Source organism: Mirounga angustirostris, unplaced genomic scaffold, assembly GCF_029215605.1.
Source record: "Mirounga angustirostris isolate CCGP_5_RB_7025 unplaced genomic scaffold, mMirAng1.0.hap1 SCAF_2, whole genome shotgun sequence".
Classification (NCBI taxonomy): Eukaryota; Metazoa; Chordata; class Mammalia; order Carnivora; family Phocidae; genus Mirounga; species Mirounga angustirostris.
Window position 1 is genome coordinate 71,123,501 of NW_026991710.1, and position 17,513 is coordinate 71,141,013.

General features: G+C 40.3%; 2 protein-coding genes across 2 annotated transcripts; both read right to left on the bottom strand.

The window, feature by feature from the left end:
* Positions 1–467: 467 nt before the first annotated feature.
* PIGY (phosphatidylinositol glycan anchor biosynthesis class Y) lies at positions 468–1,239 on the bottom strand. Its single transcript, XM_045870965.3, has one exon. It carries the CDS (start codon positions 1,237–1,239, stop codon positions 1,024–1,026), a length of 216 nt encoding a protein of 71 aa, XP_045726921.1. The 3' UTR covers positions 468–1,023.
* On the bottom strand, positions 468–3,855 carry PYURF (PIGY upstream open reading frame). The gene is made up of 2 exons (XM_045870964.3): positions 3,553–3,855; positions 468–1,474 (listed from the first exon to the last, which is right to left on the bottom strand). The coding sequence occupies exons 1-2, from the start codon at positions 3,753–3,755 to the stop codon at positions 1,333–1,335; spliced, it is 345 nt and encodes a 114-aa protein (XP_045726920.1). The 5' UTR covers positions 3,756–3,855; the 3' UTR covers positions 468–1,332.
* Positions 3,856–17,513: the final 13,658 nt, after the last annotated feature.

A 17,513-nucleotide genomic window follows, 5' to 3' on the forward strand; every position in this document is an offset into this window, starting at 1 on the left:
CCTAAGTCAGGAAAATAAACTGAAATGTGATTCAAAACATAGCTCTAAGCTCAACAGGACACAAAAGCTTTTTACAAGTCTTCCAACCCTACCTCTATCCCCAAAGATACATATTTTCCTGGGGTAATATTCTATGTGGGGTATTAAGTGCCTATCTAAACATTGCTTACAGTTTAAAGTTCAGAATATTTTTACATTTCCCCTCTTTTGGAACCACACTTTTGTAACCAAACAAAAAAACAACACTTTTTTTTTTTAATGGAAAAGTGTCATTTTTTTTTTTTTTAATTTATTTATTTGAGAGAGAGAGAGAGAATGAGAGACAGAGAGCACGAGAGGGAGGAGGGCAGAGGGGGAAGCAGACCCCCCGCTGAGCAGGGAGCCCGATGCGGGACTCGATCCCGGAACTCCAGGATCATGACCCGAGCCGAAGGCAGTCGCTTAACCAACTGAGCCACCCAGGCGCCCCCGGAAAAGTGTCATCTTGTTTTATTATTACTAATGTAAGCATTTGATGACAAACGAAGATAATTTTACAAACTCAGAATGTTTGCAAGTACATGATATTTCCCTTTTATTGTACTTTTTATAGCACACTAGCTCAAATACGTTTCTCTACAACTACTCCAACATAACTCCTTTGGAATGAATTATTTTAGTCATCCTTAACATGTTAACTCTGCCAAATACTTTAAAATAAACATATAAAAATTTTAATTACTAATTTTTAGATGAATGGGGTAAGAAAGTCATCAGGTGATGGTTGGGACTGTTAATTTCCAACAAGAAACTGCTTAAGTGTTTCTTCTGATACAGTAGTTATAAATTAGAATTTTCAAAAAACAAGGGCAGAACAAAAAATACAAAAGAAACTTCTGCAGCTTAAGCCTCCCATAGTCCTAAACCTCTGAGAGAAGCAAGGCAAAGCACCTTTCCTACAATTTAAGTGGGTTTCCAGTATTTCCATGTAGTTGAGCTTTCAGAGATAGACACAACATATGTATCCTCTTGGCTCTGGTTGTATTAATTATGCCTGAAGAGTTTAATACCCATCCAAGTCCAAAGGTGGAAGAACACATAAACTGGTATGGTAATGGGCAGGAGCAGACTATAAAAGCACAGGCTGGTTGTGTTAGTGCAGCCCTGTGGGAAGTTTTCTTCCACGGAGGCTGAGTAGAACAGTCCGGCTAAAGAGACCAACGGAATAAGTACAGTCAACGTAGGAAGAGACAGAAACATTCTCCCCCACTTATTTCCTGCCACTCTGACTTTTAAAAAGGTAAGTGGTATTAACAAAGTTTAGTTGTGTGTGTTGCTGTTTTTAATTATGATCTAGTGCTGCTCCATTTCTTCTTGCTTCTTATTTTGATGTGTCATCCTAGCTGCCTGCGGTATCATATTAGGGATCCCATCAATAATTGGATAGGCTATTCCCAACTCTTCATTAATCAGTTCATTTGTCGATGCTTCATATCTGAGGGGAGAAAAGGAAAACAAAATGAATTGTGAAAACAAAATGCTTGGAAGAGCTTGGTGTTCAATAAACACCCCTATTTATCCAATTCTTGACAGAGTGTTAATTCCAAAAAAAGCAGAATTAAACTTCTAATTCTAAAAGCAGTATTACCCAATTGAATCATTTCTTTTAGAAAATGAATCTCTAATTCCCATTTTAGTCAGTTTCTCTCATATTTTCTTTTTCACTTTATTCTCAAGCTATACCTTAATATGAATTTTTAAAATCCAGTCAGAAAAAAAAATCTCCCCTTTTCATCCAAATATTCCTTCGTTACTTTGGGTGACCTCAAGACCATCCCAGTTAATTTATTACTGAAACAGCCACTAGAGAAAAATTCAACTTCCTCACTTTAGAATGCATGTTTAATAGAGCAACACAATTGAACCATTAGGAGGAAACCACTGAAAAATCAAGATACACAAAATAAAAGTATGAGGAAGACGAGATAGCAGAAATGAAGAAACTTTAGAAAACAGGTCTGCAGTGAGCTAGTTACACAATTAACTAAAAGGCAGATCAAATGGTCATTTCAAGGTGTAAGAAAATAGTGTATTCGTTACGGAAAATAATCTAGTTAAGAGAAATGCAAAAATATTGAAAATAAAAAATGACTAGCAATGTACCACCCAAAAATAACCACTGATAACATTTTGGTGTTTAGTATATTCAATCTGCAATACTAGTGTTGTCAACATTCAGTTTCCGTAGCCTGGAGCTGTAGAGCCTTTTTAAAAAAAATTTAAATTCAATTAATTAACATATAATATATTACTAGTTTCAGAGGTAGAGTTCAGTGATGTATCAGTTGCATATAACACCCAGTACTCATTACATCACGTGCCCTCGTTAACTAAGCCCATCATCCAGTTACCCCATCTCCCCACTCTCGTCCCCTCGAGCAACCCTGTTTGTTTCCTATGATTAAGAGTCTCTTATGTTTTGTCTCCCTCTCTGATTTCCTCTTGTTTTATCTTCCCCTCCCGGAGCTGTTTTTCTCGACTCTTGGCTCAAGGAAGCCTTTACAAAACCCAGCTAGTCCAGAACTAAGAGCCAAAAGGGGCAGCACCCAGCGTAAACGTTTAAGACCGTCAGGCATCAGCTGTACATTTTCACAATATTAGTTATTTTTCTTTTTTTTTTTTTAAGATTTTATTTATTTATTTGACAGAGAGAGCGAGCGAGAGCAGGAACACAAGCAGGGGGAGTGGGAGAGGGAGAGGCAGGCTTCCTGCCAAGCAGTGAGCCCGATGCGGGGCTTGATCTCAGGACCCTGGGATCATGACCTGAGCCGAAGGCAGACGCTTAACGACTGAGCCACGCAGGCGCCCAAGAATAGTTATTTTTCGTCATCTTGGCTTAAAAATCTGAATGCCTTGGACCAGTCCCGACTCCCAACAGTTCATAAACCTGACGGTACATTAGCACCACTGAGGGTCCTTTTTTTTTTTTAATTTTTTTTTTAAAGATTTTATTTACTTATTTGTCAGAGAGAGCACAAGCAGAGGGAGAAGCAGGCTCCCCGCCGAGCAGGGAGCCCGATGCGGGACTCGATCCCGGGGCTCCAGGATCACGACCTGAGCCGAAGGCAGTCGCTTAACCAACTGAGCCATCCAGGCGCCCCCACTGAGGGTCCTTTTAAGAAAACACCTTCCTCTAGTCCGGCCCCCAGACCGGCTGACGGGGTTGGCCTGGGGTGGTGCCCGGGAATCGGCATTCAAAAAAAAAAAAAGTTCCCTGGCGATACGAGTGCGCAGCCAAGGGCGAACCTGTAAACGCCCCGACCCATCCCTGCGGGTGGGCGGCTTGATTTGGGAGGCCCGGGGCTCGGCTCCCCTCCGGTCTCCTCCCGCCCTTCTCGCCGCAGTCGGAGGTGCGTAGTAGCTGGCCGGGCCCGGAGCCAGAAAATGGCAGCGGAAAATATCCGGATTGACCTGAAGGGCTCCCCAGCGGCTGTAAGCGGCCACGCGGCCCACCCGCCCCCCCGCCCCGCCAAGGGAGGGGGCGAACGCAAAGTCGCAGCCGGCGAGTCGCACCTGAGCGGCTTCTTGGAGAGCGGGCACACCAGGAACTCGAGCAGCGCCGGGTCGAAGGCGCGGGGCGGGTCCCTGGGCCTCTGGCTCTTGTCCGCGGACCGCTGTGACCCCGACGCGTGAAGGCACCTACGGGCGACCGCGAACGGCGGCACGCGTGGACCCCGCAGCGCTGAGGCCAGCCAGCCGCACGCTCCGCTCAGCATGGTCCAGCAGGCCGCAACCGCACCGCAGGTGACCTCGGCCAGCCCGGGCCGCCTCAGCCGATCCCCTGGCAGCCAGCCCCACAGCCGGCCAGACCCCGCCCCCGGTGCTGCGGGAACGCCGCCCCCGGTGCTGCGGAAACGCCGTCCGCGGGCCGGGAGGAGCTAGCGCTTTGGTTCCGAGGGCGCTCCTGACCCGACTGCTTTTCCCGCGGCACCGCTCGGTAGTTACGGGCGCGGCCTGCCGCCGGAGGACTCTAGCGACTGTGCCACCGTATTTACAAATTACAAACAAAACCACTGCTTAAATTGGGGTATTTTGAGTTTTCACCAGGGCTTATCGCAGGGGTGCCAGGAAGCCAGTGGCCGGACCTCAAAGTCACAGTGTTAAACTTGCACCTACGTGGTTATCTCCAAAGGAGGTTTCAACCACAGTGTCACATTGGGTATGTTAAAAGCATTGATTTGTCTTCTGTAAATCTTTACCATAGCTCCTGTAACCTTGTTTGTCTTTTTCCCCCCTTTTCTTATTAAATTAAAACTTTAGAACCTGGGGCGCCTGGGTGGCTCAGTTGGTTAAGCGACTGCCTTCGGCTCAGGTCGTGATCCTGGAGCCCCGGGATCGAGTCCCGCATCGGGCTCCCTGCTCTGCAGGGGGTCTGCTTCTCCCTCCGACCCTCCCCCCTCTTGTGCTCTTTCTCTCTTTCACTCTCTCTCTCAAATAAGTAAATAAAATCTTTAAAAAAAAAAAAAAGAATTAGAAATAGGGGCGCCTGGGTGGCTCAGTCGGTTGAGCGACTGCCTTCGGCTCAGGTCATGATCCTGGAGTCCCGGGATCGAGTCCCGCATCGGGCTCCCTGCTCGGCGGGGAGTCTGCTTCTCCCTCTGACCCTCCCCCCTCTTGTGCTCTTTCTCTCTTTCACTCTCTCTCTCAAATAAGTAAATAAAATCTTTAAAAAAAAAAAAAGAATTAGAAATAGGGGCGCCTGGGTGGCTCAGTCGGTTGAGCGACTGCCTTCGGCTCAGGTCATGATCCTGGAGTCCCGGGATCGAGTCCTGCATCGAGTCCCGCATCGGGCTCCCTGCTCGGCGGGGAGTCTGCTTCTCCCTCTCCCGCTCCCCCTCTTGTGCTCTTTCTCTCTCTCACTCTCTCTCTCAAATAAATAAATAAAATCTTTTAAAAAACCCCAAAACTTTAGAACCTGAAAAGAATACGACAGGCCTCTTAAGCTCCACGACGTCCAGATTCTTACGCTGTGGGACTTACTGTGAGTTCAGCTGCGTAATAAAGCACAACCAGTTTATAAAGGACCTTGCAGACCGCAAGGTCTCTAAGTAACTGTGGGATCAGGCAGATGTCCATTAGTTGAGTGGGAAATCCATTTAATGGATTTTTCGCCTCAAGTTTGCCTCTGGCGCTCTAAGGAAGTGATCTTTGTTACAGTGTGATAGATTTAATGGGCTCTGGGGCCTGGCAGCTTGGTTTCTGGTGCAGGGTTGTCTAGCTGTGTGACTCCAGCAAATGACTTAACTACTCAGTTTCTTTACCTGTATAGTAAGATAATGGCACTTACCTCCTGAAATCTCCTCCTTGTGGGGAATAAAATGGGATCATGCATGCAAAGAACATTTAGAAAAGTGCTTGGGACAAATTAATGCTCAGTTAATGTTCTCTATTGTTATTTTTATTTTCTCTGTACGGTATGCTAGAAGATTCTTTGTTAGTCATCAATTTTTTTCCCTTTGTTTTGCTGAACATGGACTTGAACCTTTTTTGTTTCACTGGACTTTATCATCTTACACTTTGAGCTCTTGGGAGATAAGGGTGGGAGTGAGGGACACAAAGATACAGATACAAGATGATATTTGCAGATTTCTCTTCCACCCAGCCATGTGAAAATAGATTGAGAAATTTTTATAGTTTATTTTAAAAAATATGCTATATTATTTGATGCTTTTTGTTCACTAATGCTCAGAAGACTTCAGCATCAGGCAGTTTTAGGGATGTAGCCTCAGGAGGGACTATTGTAAAGTTCCTATGTTTACTTTCGCATTATTTCCTACAAGGCAGTAGCAGGAATTAATTTTTCAGTTGTAGTTAGTTGATACTTCGGGCCCTACAGAAGGAGTGGATTATAAGAAAGATATATTTTAACTATGTTTCCGTGAGCTATGGGGAAGCAGAGCTTGACTTTTGCCAGCACTGCGTGGACCCAGGCCAGCCGGGGCAGGCCTAGGGTCTTAGCCCTTGCGGGATAGAGGTAGACAACTATGCTTGAGACCAGTTTCATTAGCCTTAGTTTGGCTAGCCTGGCTGACTGATCCCTATCACCTGGGTTTTCTAACCAGTTATAAATAAATTAGTTCCAGTTTGCTGCCACCTAAAAGGTTCAAAGCAGGTCAGTTTACTTTCATTTATGTTTGTATTTGGGGGAAATGGAGAGTAACAGCAAAGCATTAAAAACGTCCTCAAATTTATAAAACCAAAAATCAACAACCAATAGTTAGGAACATCTGAGTGTGTGATCTATTAGTCCAAACCGTGTAAATATTAAGTTATAAAATGTCCTTAAGTAGCCCTTAGTAATTAAGGAATATAACTCATTTCTGCATGTGGTATACTAAGCTGAATGTAGATGACAATATAGAATTGTAAAATCATTAGTCCTTTTTTGCTGTGGGCATGACTATCATCTTTCCCATCACAGAGCCCTGTGCATGTTATAATAATGTGATGGGGCTTCGGGCTCAGGTGCTATATAGCTATGTGACCTTGGGGAAGTTACTTAAATTCTCTGCCCCAATCTTGTCATCTGTAAGATAGTATAGTAATAGTACCTACCTTACTAGACTTGTTGAGAGAATTAAATAAAATAATACAGGTGAAGCAGTTAGCACAGGGGCTGGCACAGATTGCAGATTGAAAAATGCTAACAGCTGCAAAATGACTTATTGTGGTGAAGTTGGTGAAAATTCTGGTTAAAAAGTGAACGCACAGTGTACCACTGGGCACCTTAATTTTAATCGACCTGGAATCTTTATGGTTTCCAATGTGGATAATACTGACACACAATTCTTGGGTTATCATACACATTGAGTTAGAAATCTCCAGGCAGATTAGAGACTAGAATATGTATTTTAATGAAGTCCCATAAATACCAAATTTGGGGCATTGAAATTTGGGAATCTCTGATTCAGAGAAAGAAGTTAAAATCAATTTTCCACTAGATGGCATCATCCAGTATTTGAAATAATATTTATTCCTGCTTGTACTTTTCTTTCTGTGATTACAAAGATTTGCTTTTATTTTGCCAGTGGTTGCCTTTATTTGATGACATTTATTTTAGGGAAAAAAAATCACAAAAATTTTATTAATAAATTACAGTTATAATGAGTTCACTGAAATAAAAGGTCTAATAGGTAAATGGACAAAAAATACGAAATTCATAAAGGAGAAAATGCAGTTGATTAATAAACACAAAATATCAATAGTAAAGTAATGCAAGTTTCAAATATCAAAGAAGTTTCCATTTTTTGTCTATTAAAATAGCAAATATTTTAAAAAACATAATTTTTAAAAAAGATTTTACTTAGTTATTTGAGAGAGAAAGCACAAGCAGGGGGTAGCGGCAGAGGGAGAGGGAGAAGCAGACTCCCTGCTGGATCCCAGAACCCTGAGATATGACCTGAACAGAAGGCAGACACTTAACCAACTGAGCCACTCAGGTGCCCCAAAACATAATTCTTTTTTTTTTTTAAGATTTTATTTATTTGACACAGAGAGACACAGTGAGAGAGGGAACACAAGCAGGGGGAGTGGGAGAGGGAGAAGTAGGCTCTTCGCCGAGCAGGGAGCCCAATGCGGGGCTCGATACCACGACCCTAGGATCATGACCTGAGCCGAAGGCAGACACTTAATGACTGAGCCACCCCGGTGCCCCCCCAAACATAATTCTTAATTTTGATCATTTATTTATTAATTTATCAAAGGTCCACTACATGGCAGGTACTGTCTGAATTAGCTGGGGTTCTCCGGAGAACAGAATTAATCATATATATATATATATATATATATATATATATATATATATATATGTATGTATGTATTTATTATGAGGAATCAGCTCCTATGGTTATGGAGGCTGAGAAGTCCCACAATTTACCATCTCGTTGGTGTTCTATGGGATGGGACAAATGTGTAATGACATGTATCCACCATTATGGTATCATACAGAATAGTTTCACTGCTCTAGAAATCCCCTGTGCTTTTCTTGCTCGTCCCTTCCTCTCCCCTAACCCTTGGAAACCACAGAAATTTTTACCAATTGCCATAGTTTTGCCTTTTCCTGAATGTCATATACTTGGAATCATACAGTATGTAGTAGCTTTTTCAGATTGGTTTCTTTAACTTAGGAATATGCATTTAAGGTTTCTCTGTGTCTTTTTATGATTTGATAGCTCATTTCTTTTTACTGTTGAATAATATTTTATTTTCTGGATACACCGTAGTTTATCTATTTACCTATTGAATGACATCTTGGTTGCTTCCAAGTTTTGGCAACTATGGAAAAAGCTACTATAAATATTCATATGCAGGTTTTTATGTGGACATAGGTTTTTAACTCATTTGAATGTGGATGCAGATCGTATGGTAAGAGTGTATTTAGTTTTGTAAGAAACTGCCAAACTGTCTTCCAAAGTGATTGTACCATTTTGTGTTTCCAGCAGCAATGGATAATTCCTGTTGTTCTACATCCTTGCCAACATTTGGTGTTGTCTGCCTTTTGGATTTTCACCATTCTAGTAGGTGTGCTGTAATTACCTCCTTATTTTTTTTTAAAGATTTTATTTATTTATTTGACAGAGAGAGACACAGTGAGACAGGGAACACAAGCAGGGGGAGTGGGAGAGGGAGAAGCAGGCTTCCCGCGGAGCAGGGAGCTGGATGTGGGGCTCGATCCCAGGACCCTGGGATCATGACCTGAGCCGAAGGCAGATGCTTAACGACTGAGCCACCCAGGCGCCCCACCTCCTTATTTTTTTTTTTTAAGATTTTATTTATTTATTTGAGAGAGAGAGAATGAGAGAGAGCATGAGAAGGAGGAAGGTCAGAGGGAGAAGCAGACTCCCTGCTGAGCAGGGAGCCCGATGCGGGACTCAATCCCGGGACTCCAGGATCATGACCTGAGCCGAAGGCAGTCGCTTAACCAACTGAGCCACCCAGGCACCCATCCCACCTCCTTATTTTAACTTGCAAGTCCCTAATGGTGTATGAAGTTGAGCATCTTTTCATATGTTTATTTGCTATCTGCATATTATCTTTGGTGAAGTGTCTATTCAAATCTTTTGCACATTTTTAAAATTGGATTGTTCATTTTCTTACTGTTGAGCTTTAAGAGTTCTTTGAACATTTTGAGTAACTGTCCTTTATCAGATATGTCTTTTGAAATATTTTTCCCAGTCTGTGGCTTGTCTTTTCATTCTCTTTATATGTGTTTATTATACCAGAGTAAATCAAAGTTCAGGATGCTGAGACAGATATAAATCAGAAATATTTTTTCACCGAGGATCTTTTATTTTTACTCAAGATAATCTTAAGTAACCAACATCTATTTCCTCCACGCATTCTTTAACCTTTTTGATTGCAGGGTTTCTCTCCTTTGCTGCTGAACTCTTTCAAAGATGGGAGTACAGATTTTTGACCCCTTGTAACCCTAATTTATGAGAGGCAAACAAAAAAGAGGTGCACCCATGGTCAAGCATTGTGGTCCTAGTTGAGCCACTATTTCTTTCCCTGAAGTGACTGCAAGATAATTGACAGTGATAACATTCATTTACAGCTTGACCTTTCTCATTTGGCACATTGAAAGTCAAGTCTCCTTCCAATCTCATACAGCGATATTATAAAGTAGAAAGAATGCAAATATTTCTCATGTCATAATGTAAGATATAAAAGTGGTAGAACATTACATTCTCTGTTTCATTCCCTTGTTATAATTAACACAAACCATCTTGTGGGAATGGAGCGACCTACTTCGATGTATCTTGCTTTGTATGTGATAGTTTAACAAATTAGATATTCATAGACACAGACAAATGGCCAAGAACTCCCAACCCCACTTCTATGCGAAGGTTCTTGGCACAGTGGCTTATAAGGCCCTCAAAAAACTAACCTCTGCCTCTCCAGCATCTTCCCTCACTGTGGCCACTTCCCATCTTGTCTTTAGCCATTCTGAATTATTTGCTGTCCCACTAATACTCTAGGCTGTTCTATAGCTCCATGTCCTTTGCTCATGCCATGACATCTTCCCCAAATATCCTTTTCTCCATTTGTCCATCTAAAGCACTTACTCATCTTTAAGACACAGTTTTAAAAATACCTCTCTTACGAAGATTTTTCTGACTCCCTCCTTTTCCCTGTACCCTGGGTATTAGCCAATTCATCCGTCATGTACAATGGTACACCGCATACACACACACACACACACACACACACGCACGCACCCAAGACATCTATACTACTTCACTGCAATTATCCATTTATATGTCTGTCTCCCCTACTAATCTGTAAGATCCTTTATGTCACATACCGTCTATGTTTTATTTCTTTATCCCTGCATCTAGTACAGTGACTGGCACATAGCAGGGTTGTTGTTTTTTTTTTTTAAAGATTTTATTTATTTATTTTAGAGACAGAGCACAAGAGGGGGGAGCGGGAGAGGGAGAAGCAGACTCCCTGCTGAGCAGGGAGCCCGATGCGGGACTCGATCCAGGGACTCCAGGATCATGACCTGAGCCGAAGGCAGTTGCTTAACCAACTGAGCCACCCAGGCGCCCCATAGCAGGGTTTTTTAAAGATTTTATTTATTTACTTGAGAGAGAGAGGAGAGAGCACAAGCGGGAGTAGCAGCAGAGGGAGAAGGAGAAGCAGACTCCCGCTGAGCAGGGAGCCCAACACGGGGCTCGATTCCAGGACTCTGGGATTATGACCTGAGCCGAAGGCAGACGCTTAACCAACTGAGCCACCACGCACCCCCATGGTAGATTTTTAAAAAATGCCTATAAAATGAATACAATAGGTCAGTACCAAATATTTAGTTTTTCCTCTCGTCAGCAGAAAAAAGTTATTATGCAGTTATACAACATGCCAGGAACATACCAGTGAAAAGAATAGCTCAACAAACTTTTCTTCTTCAATTAGAGAAATTTTAACATAAACTCTTTTCCAGCCCGGTTATAATTTTGAGCAACATAAGTTAGGGTGGAGAGACGCCTGGGTGGCTCAGTCAGTTTAGCATTTCGGCTCAGGTCATGATCCTGGAGTCCCAGGATCGAGCCTGCGTTGCGCTTCCTGCTCAGCGGGGAGTCTGCTGCTCCCTCTGTCCCTCCCCCACTCATTCTCTCTCTCTCAAATAAATAAATAAAATCTTGAAAAAAATAGGGTGGAGGTACTAGAAGGAGTACTATATTAGATCTGTCTTCTAAAATTTTTTGCTTGAGGTTATGTATTTTTAAAATTTACATAAAAGTTACAAAGATAAAACAAAGAATTCTTATATACTCTGATTGAGATTTCCTAAGTTAACAGCTCTATAGCTAGTTTTTAAAAAGCTGTTGAGAGTAACTTGGCAGACATGAGGCTTAACCACTTCAAAACAAAACAGAAAGCATTTTCTTTCTTTTTTTTTTTTTTTTAAAGATTTTATTTATTTATTTGACAGAGAAAGACACAGCGAGAGAGGGAACACAGGTAGGGGGAGTGGGAGAGGGAGAAGCAGACTCCCCGCCGAGCAGGGAGCCCGATGCGGGACTCGATGCGGGACTCGATCCCGGGACTCCAGGATCATGACCTGAGCCGAAGGCAGTCGCTTAACCAACTGAGCCACCCAGGCGCCCCAGAAAGCATTTTCTTGTATTACCATGGTACAGAGATCTAAATCAGGAAGTTAATATTGATACAATGTTATTATAAGATCTACAGATTAAAATTTTACCAGTTGTCCCATTAATGTACTTCTATAGCAAAAGGAAAAAATATTTCTGGTGCAGGATCCAATCCACGATCAAACACTGTATTTAGTTCCTGTGTCTTATTCGTCTCTTTTAATATGAAATAGTTAAAAAAAATAGTTTTGTTTTTTGTTTTTGTTTTTCATGATCTTGACATATTGAAGCATACAGGCCAGTTACTTCTCAGCAAGTCCATTCCGTGATTTGGATTGTGTGATATTTCCTCATGATTAGATTGAGGTTATGCAGTTTTGCCAGGAATAGCAGAGATTGATGCTGTGTCCTTTTTCAGTTCTTCATACTAAGAAGCATTACTCCTGATGCTCATTCTGCACATTTTACTAAGGTGGTGCCTGCAAGATGTCTCTGCTGTGAATTACTGTTTTTCACTATGTAATTAAGTATTATATGGGAATTACGTAAGTATCTTATGGAGATGAGGTTCTATTTAAGGCTAAACAAAACAGAGCAAGTTTCCTAAGTAATCTAATGGGAGATCGTTTAGCTCTGTTATTTGACCTTCCTAGAGATTACATATAAAAATTAGAAAACTGGGGGGGCGCCTGGGTGGCTCAGTCGTTAAGCGACTGCCTTCAGCTCAGGTCATGAGGGTTCTGGGATCGAGCCCCGCATCGGGCTCTCTGCTCGGTGGGCAAGCCTGCTTCTCCCTCTCCCACTCCCCCTGCTTATGTTCCCTCTCACCCTGTGTCTCTCTCTGTCAATAAATAAATAAAATCTTTAAAAAAAATTTAGAAAACTGGGGGCACTTGGGTGGCTCAGTTGGCTGAGTGACCTAATCCATTTTGGCTCAGGTGGTGATCTTGGGATCGAGCCCTGTCTCGGGCTCTGCCTTCAGTGCAGAGTCTGCTGGACATTCTCTCTCTCCCTCTCCCTTTGCCCCTTCCCCTGCTCACTTGCTCTCTCTCTCTCTCTCTACCTCTCAAAAATAAAAATAAGTAAAATCTTTAAAAACAAAATTAGAAGATTGTTTAAAATGGAAATCTTCTGATATTTTGGAGGGTTTAGCCTCAAAATTATTTACAAAAATAAGGTGTGGCTCTGTATTCAGTTGAACTGAATTTTAAAGCCTTAAGTAAATGGAAGTTTTGCATTCAGCAGCTCCTGGGGGATTACACTTGAATAGGAATAGCAGCAGAACTCTTGTTTCTATGATGTCTATGCATTTGGCTCTTCCAAAACCCTCTGACAGGAAGATAATATCCTATGTTATTAGTCATACCTTATAATCAAAAGAACAGGCTTATGTTGGTGTTGATGAATCCTGAGTTCTGGTCTGTTTGTTCACCCACATATTCTTAAAAAGAGAACTATGCTGAAATTGTACAGGTGATTTGATGCATGTTTACTTGCTTTCTGGAGTTATATATCTAGCACAGTAAGTAGGATGTTTCAAACTGTTCTTTCAAATGCATCTACGTCATTGTAAAGGAATCATGGAGTTCTTTTAAATCCCTATTTGTTAATTTTTTTTGCTATATTGGGGTATGATTTTTACAAATAAAAATTGCATATATTTAAGGTATATAATGTGATGTCTTGATACACATATACATTGTGAAATAATTACTGCTATCAAGCTAATTAAAGTATCCATCACCTCACATTTTGTGTGTGTATATAGTGAAAATATTTACGATGTACTCTCTTACCAAATTTTGTTTTTAAAGAATTTATTTATTTGACAGAGAGAGAGAGAGAGCACAAGCAGGGGGGTAACAGGGGGAGAGGCAGAAGCAGACTCCCCGCTGAGAAAGGAGCCTGATGCTGGGCTCGATCCCAGGACCCGGGTATCATGACCTGAGCCGAAGGCAGACGCCTAACCAACTGAGCCCCCCAGGAGCCCCTCTCTTACCAAATTTCAAGTATACAATACAGTATTATTAACTATAGTCACCAGGCTATATATTAGATCTACAAAACTTATTCATCTTTCATAACTGAAACTTTGTACCCTTTGACCAATATCTCTCCATTTCCCCCACCCCCCAGGCCTGGCAACCACCACTCTACTTTCTGTTTCCATGAGTTAGATGGTTTTAGATTTCACATATAAGTGAGATCATGGGTATTTGGTTTTCTGTGTCTAGCTTATTTCACTTAGCATAATGTCCTCCAGGTTCATTCATGTCACAAATGACAGGATTTCCTTATTTTCTAAAGGCCAAATAATATTTCATTTTATATATATATATATTTATATATATATTTGTATATATCTCATATTCTCTTTATTCATTCACCTGTTGATGAACACTTAGATTGATTCCATATCTTGGCTATTGTGAATTATCCTACAATGAACATGGGAATGCTGATATCTCTTTGAGATACTGGTTTCATTTCCTTTGGATACATACCTAGAAGTGGGATTTCTGGATCCTATGGTAGTTCTACTTTTATTTTTTTGAGGAACTTCCATACTGTTTTCCAAAATGGTTGTACCAATTTACATTCCGACTAAAGGTATATGAGGGTTCCCTTTTTTGCACATCCTCACCAATGCTTATTATCTTTTAGCCATAATACCCATTTTAACATATGTGAGGTTGTATGTCCTGGTTTTGATTTGCATTTTCCTGATAATTAGTGATGTTGAGCATCATATACCTTTTGGCCATTTGTATGCCTTCTTTTGAGTACTCTCTATCCAAGTCCTTTGCCCATTTAAAATTGGGTTATTTGTTTTCTTGCTTTTGAGTTAAGTTCCTTTTATATTTTGGATATTAACCCCTTATCAGATGTATAGTTTGCAAGTATTTTCTCTCATTTCATAGTTTTTTTTTCACTTGTTGATGGATTTCTTTGCTGTGCGAAAGCTTTTTAGTTTGATGCAATCTCTTTGTGTATTTTTGTTTTTGTTGCCAATGCCTTTGGGGTCATATTCAAAAAATCATTGCCCAGACTAAGTCAAGAAATATTTTCCCTGTTTTCTTCTAGTAGTTTTACAGTTTCAGGTAAACATTTAAGTCTTTAATCCATCTTGAGTCAGTTTTTGTATATGTTGTGAGATGGGGTCCAATTTCATTCTTTTGCATGTGGATAACTAGTTTTCCCCACTCTATTTATTGAAGAGACTACCTTTCCCCTTTGAGTGTTCTTGAGATCTTTATGGAAGATCAATTGACCATAAATGTGTAGATTTATTCGGGCTCTCTATTCTGTTTCATTGGCCTATATGTCTATTTTTATGCTGGTACCATACTGTATTGATTACTATAGCTTTGTAATATAGTTTGAAATCAGGATGTGATACCTTCAGGTTTGTTCTTGTTGCTCAAGAATACTTAGGCTACTTGAGGTCTTTTGTCCCAAATGAATTTTAGGATTATTATTATTTTTTTTATCTGTGAAAAATAGCCCTGGAATTTTAATAGGAATTGCATTGAACCTGTAGATCTCTTTGGATAGTAATGGACATTTTAATATTAATTCTTCCAATTTGTGAACGTGGGATGTCTTTCCATTTATTTCTGTCTTTGATTTCTTTTACCAGTGTCTCATAGTTTTCAGTGTACTAATCTTTCATCTTTTTGGTTAAATTTATTCCCAAGTATTTAATTTTTTTGGATGCTATTGTAAATGGAATTGTTTCCTAATTTCTTTTTTGAATAATTTGTTACTAGTGCATAGAAATGCAATTGATTTTTGTATATTGATTTTATATCCTGCAACTTTATTACATTTATTTGTTTATCTGTGCTAATAGTTTTTTGGTGGAGTCTTTAGAGTTTTCTGTATATAAGGTCATGTCATTGACAAACAGAGACCATTTCACTTCACAAATCTTCCTTTTAGATTTGAATGCCTTTTATTTCTTTTTCTTGCCTAACTGCTCTGGCTAGGACTTCCAGTACCATGTTGAATAGAAATGGTGAGAGTGGACATCGTTGTATTGTTTCTTATCTTAGAGGAAAAGATTTTAGCTTTTCACCATTGAGCATGATGTTAGCTGTGGGTTTTTCCTATATGGCCTTTGTTATATTGAGGTATGTTCCCTCTAAATCTACTTTGTTTAGGGTTTTTATTGAATGGATGTTGTACTTTGTCAAATACTTTTCTTGCATCTATCGAAATGACCATATCATTTTTATCCTTCATTCTGTTAATATCATGTCTCACATTTATTGATTTGCATATGTTGAATCATCCTTGTATCCAAGGGATAAATCCCGCTTGATCATGGTGTATGATCCTCTTAATGTGCTCTTGAATTCAGTTTGGTAGTATTTTGTTGAAGATTTTTGCATCTATATTCATCAGGGATATTGGGCTGTAATTTTCTTTTTTGTAGTGTCCTTGTCTGGCTTTGATTTCAGGGTAATGGTGGCCTTATTACATGAATTTTGAAGTGTTCTCTTCAATTTTTTGGAAGAGTTTGAGAAGGATTGGCATTAAATTTCTCTAAATACTTGTAGAATTTACCAGTGAAGGCATTAGGTTCTGTATTTTTTATTGGGAGGGGGGTTTGATTACTGATTAAATCTCCTTACTCATTATTAGTCTATTCATATTTTTAAAAATTTCTTTATGATTCAATGTTGGTAGGTTGCATTTCTAGGAATTTATCTTTTTCTTGTAGGTTATCTAATTTGTTGGCATATAATTGTTCATAGTAGTCTCTTATGATCTTTTGTATTTCTGTGGTATTAGTTGTAATGGCTCTTCTTTCATTTACAATTTTATTTATATGAGTCTTCTCTCTTTTATTATTAGTTAATCTAGCTAAAAGTTTGTCAATTTTGTTTATCTTTTCAAAAAACCAACTCCTAGTTTCATTTATTTTTTTTTTCGAGGTTTTTATTTATTGATTTATTTGAGAGAGAGCGAGTGAGTGAGCGAGCATGAGGAGGAGCAGAGAGAAAAGGACAAGCAGTCCCCAGGCTGAGCACGGAGCCCCATGCAGGGCTTAATCCCCACAGGGGGCTCAATCCCTAGGACCCCGAGATCATGACCCAAGCCAAAACCAAGAGCACCCAACTGACTGGGCCACTCAGGTGCCCTTCATTGATCTTTTCTATTGTGTCTCTATTTCATTATTTCTGCTTTGATATTTATTACATTCTTCCTTCTGCTAACTTTAGGCTTAGTTTGTACTTTTCCTAGTTCCTTGAGGTGTAAAGTTAGGTTGTTTATTTGAGATTTTTATTTTTTTATTTTATTTTATTTTTTTGTAAAGATTTTATTTATTTATTTGACAGAGAGAGACACAGCGAGAGAGGGAACACAAGCAGGGGAGGAGTGGGAGAGGGAGAAGCAGGCTTCCCGCAGAGCAGGGAGCCTGATGCAGAGCTCAATCCCGGGACCTGAGATCATGACCTGAGCCGAAGGCAGACGCCCAATGACTGAGCCACTCAGGCACCCCGAGATTTTTATTTTTTTAAATTTATTTTAGCCCAACATGGGGCTTGAACTCAAGACCCTGAGATTTGAGCCCTGAGCTGAGATCAAGTCATACACTTAACTGACTGAGCCACCCAGAAGCCCCTCTTTTTTCTAGATGTAGGCATTTAGCACTATAAATGGCCCCTTTAGACTTGCTTTTGCTGCATACTGTAAATTTTGGTATGTTTTTTGCTTGTTTGTATTTGTCTCAAGATACTTTTAATTACTCTTTTGATTTCTTCTTTGACCCATTGGCTATTCAAGAGTGTGTTGTTTAATTTCTACATATTTGTGAATTTCTAATTTTCCTTCTGTTACAGACTTCTAGTTTCCTACCATTGTGTTCAG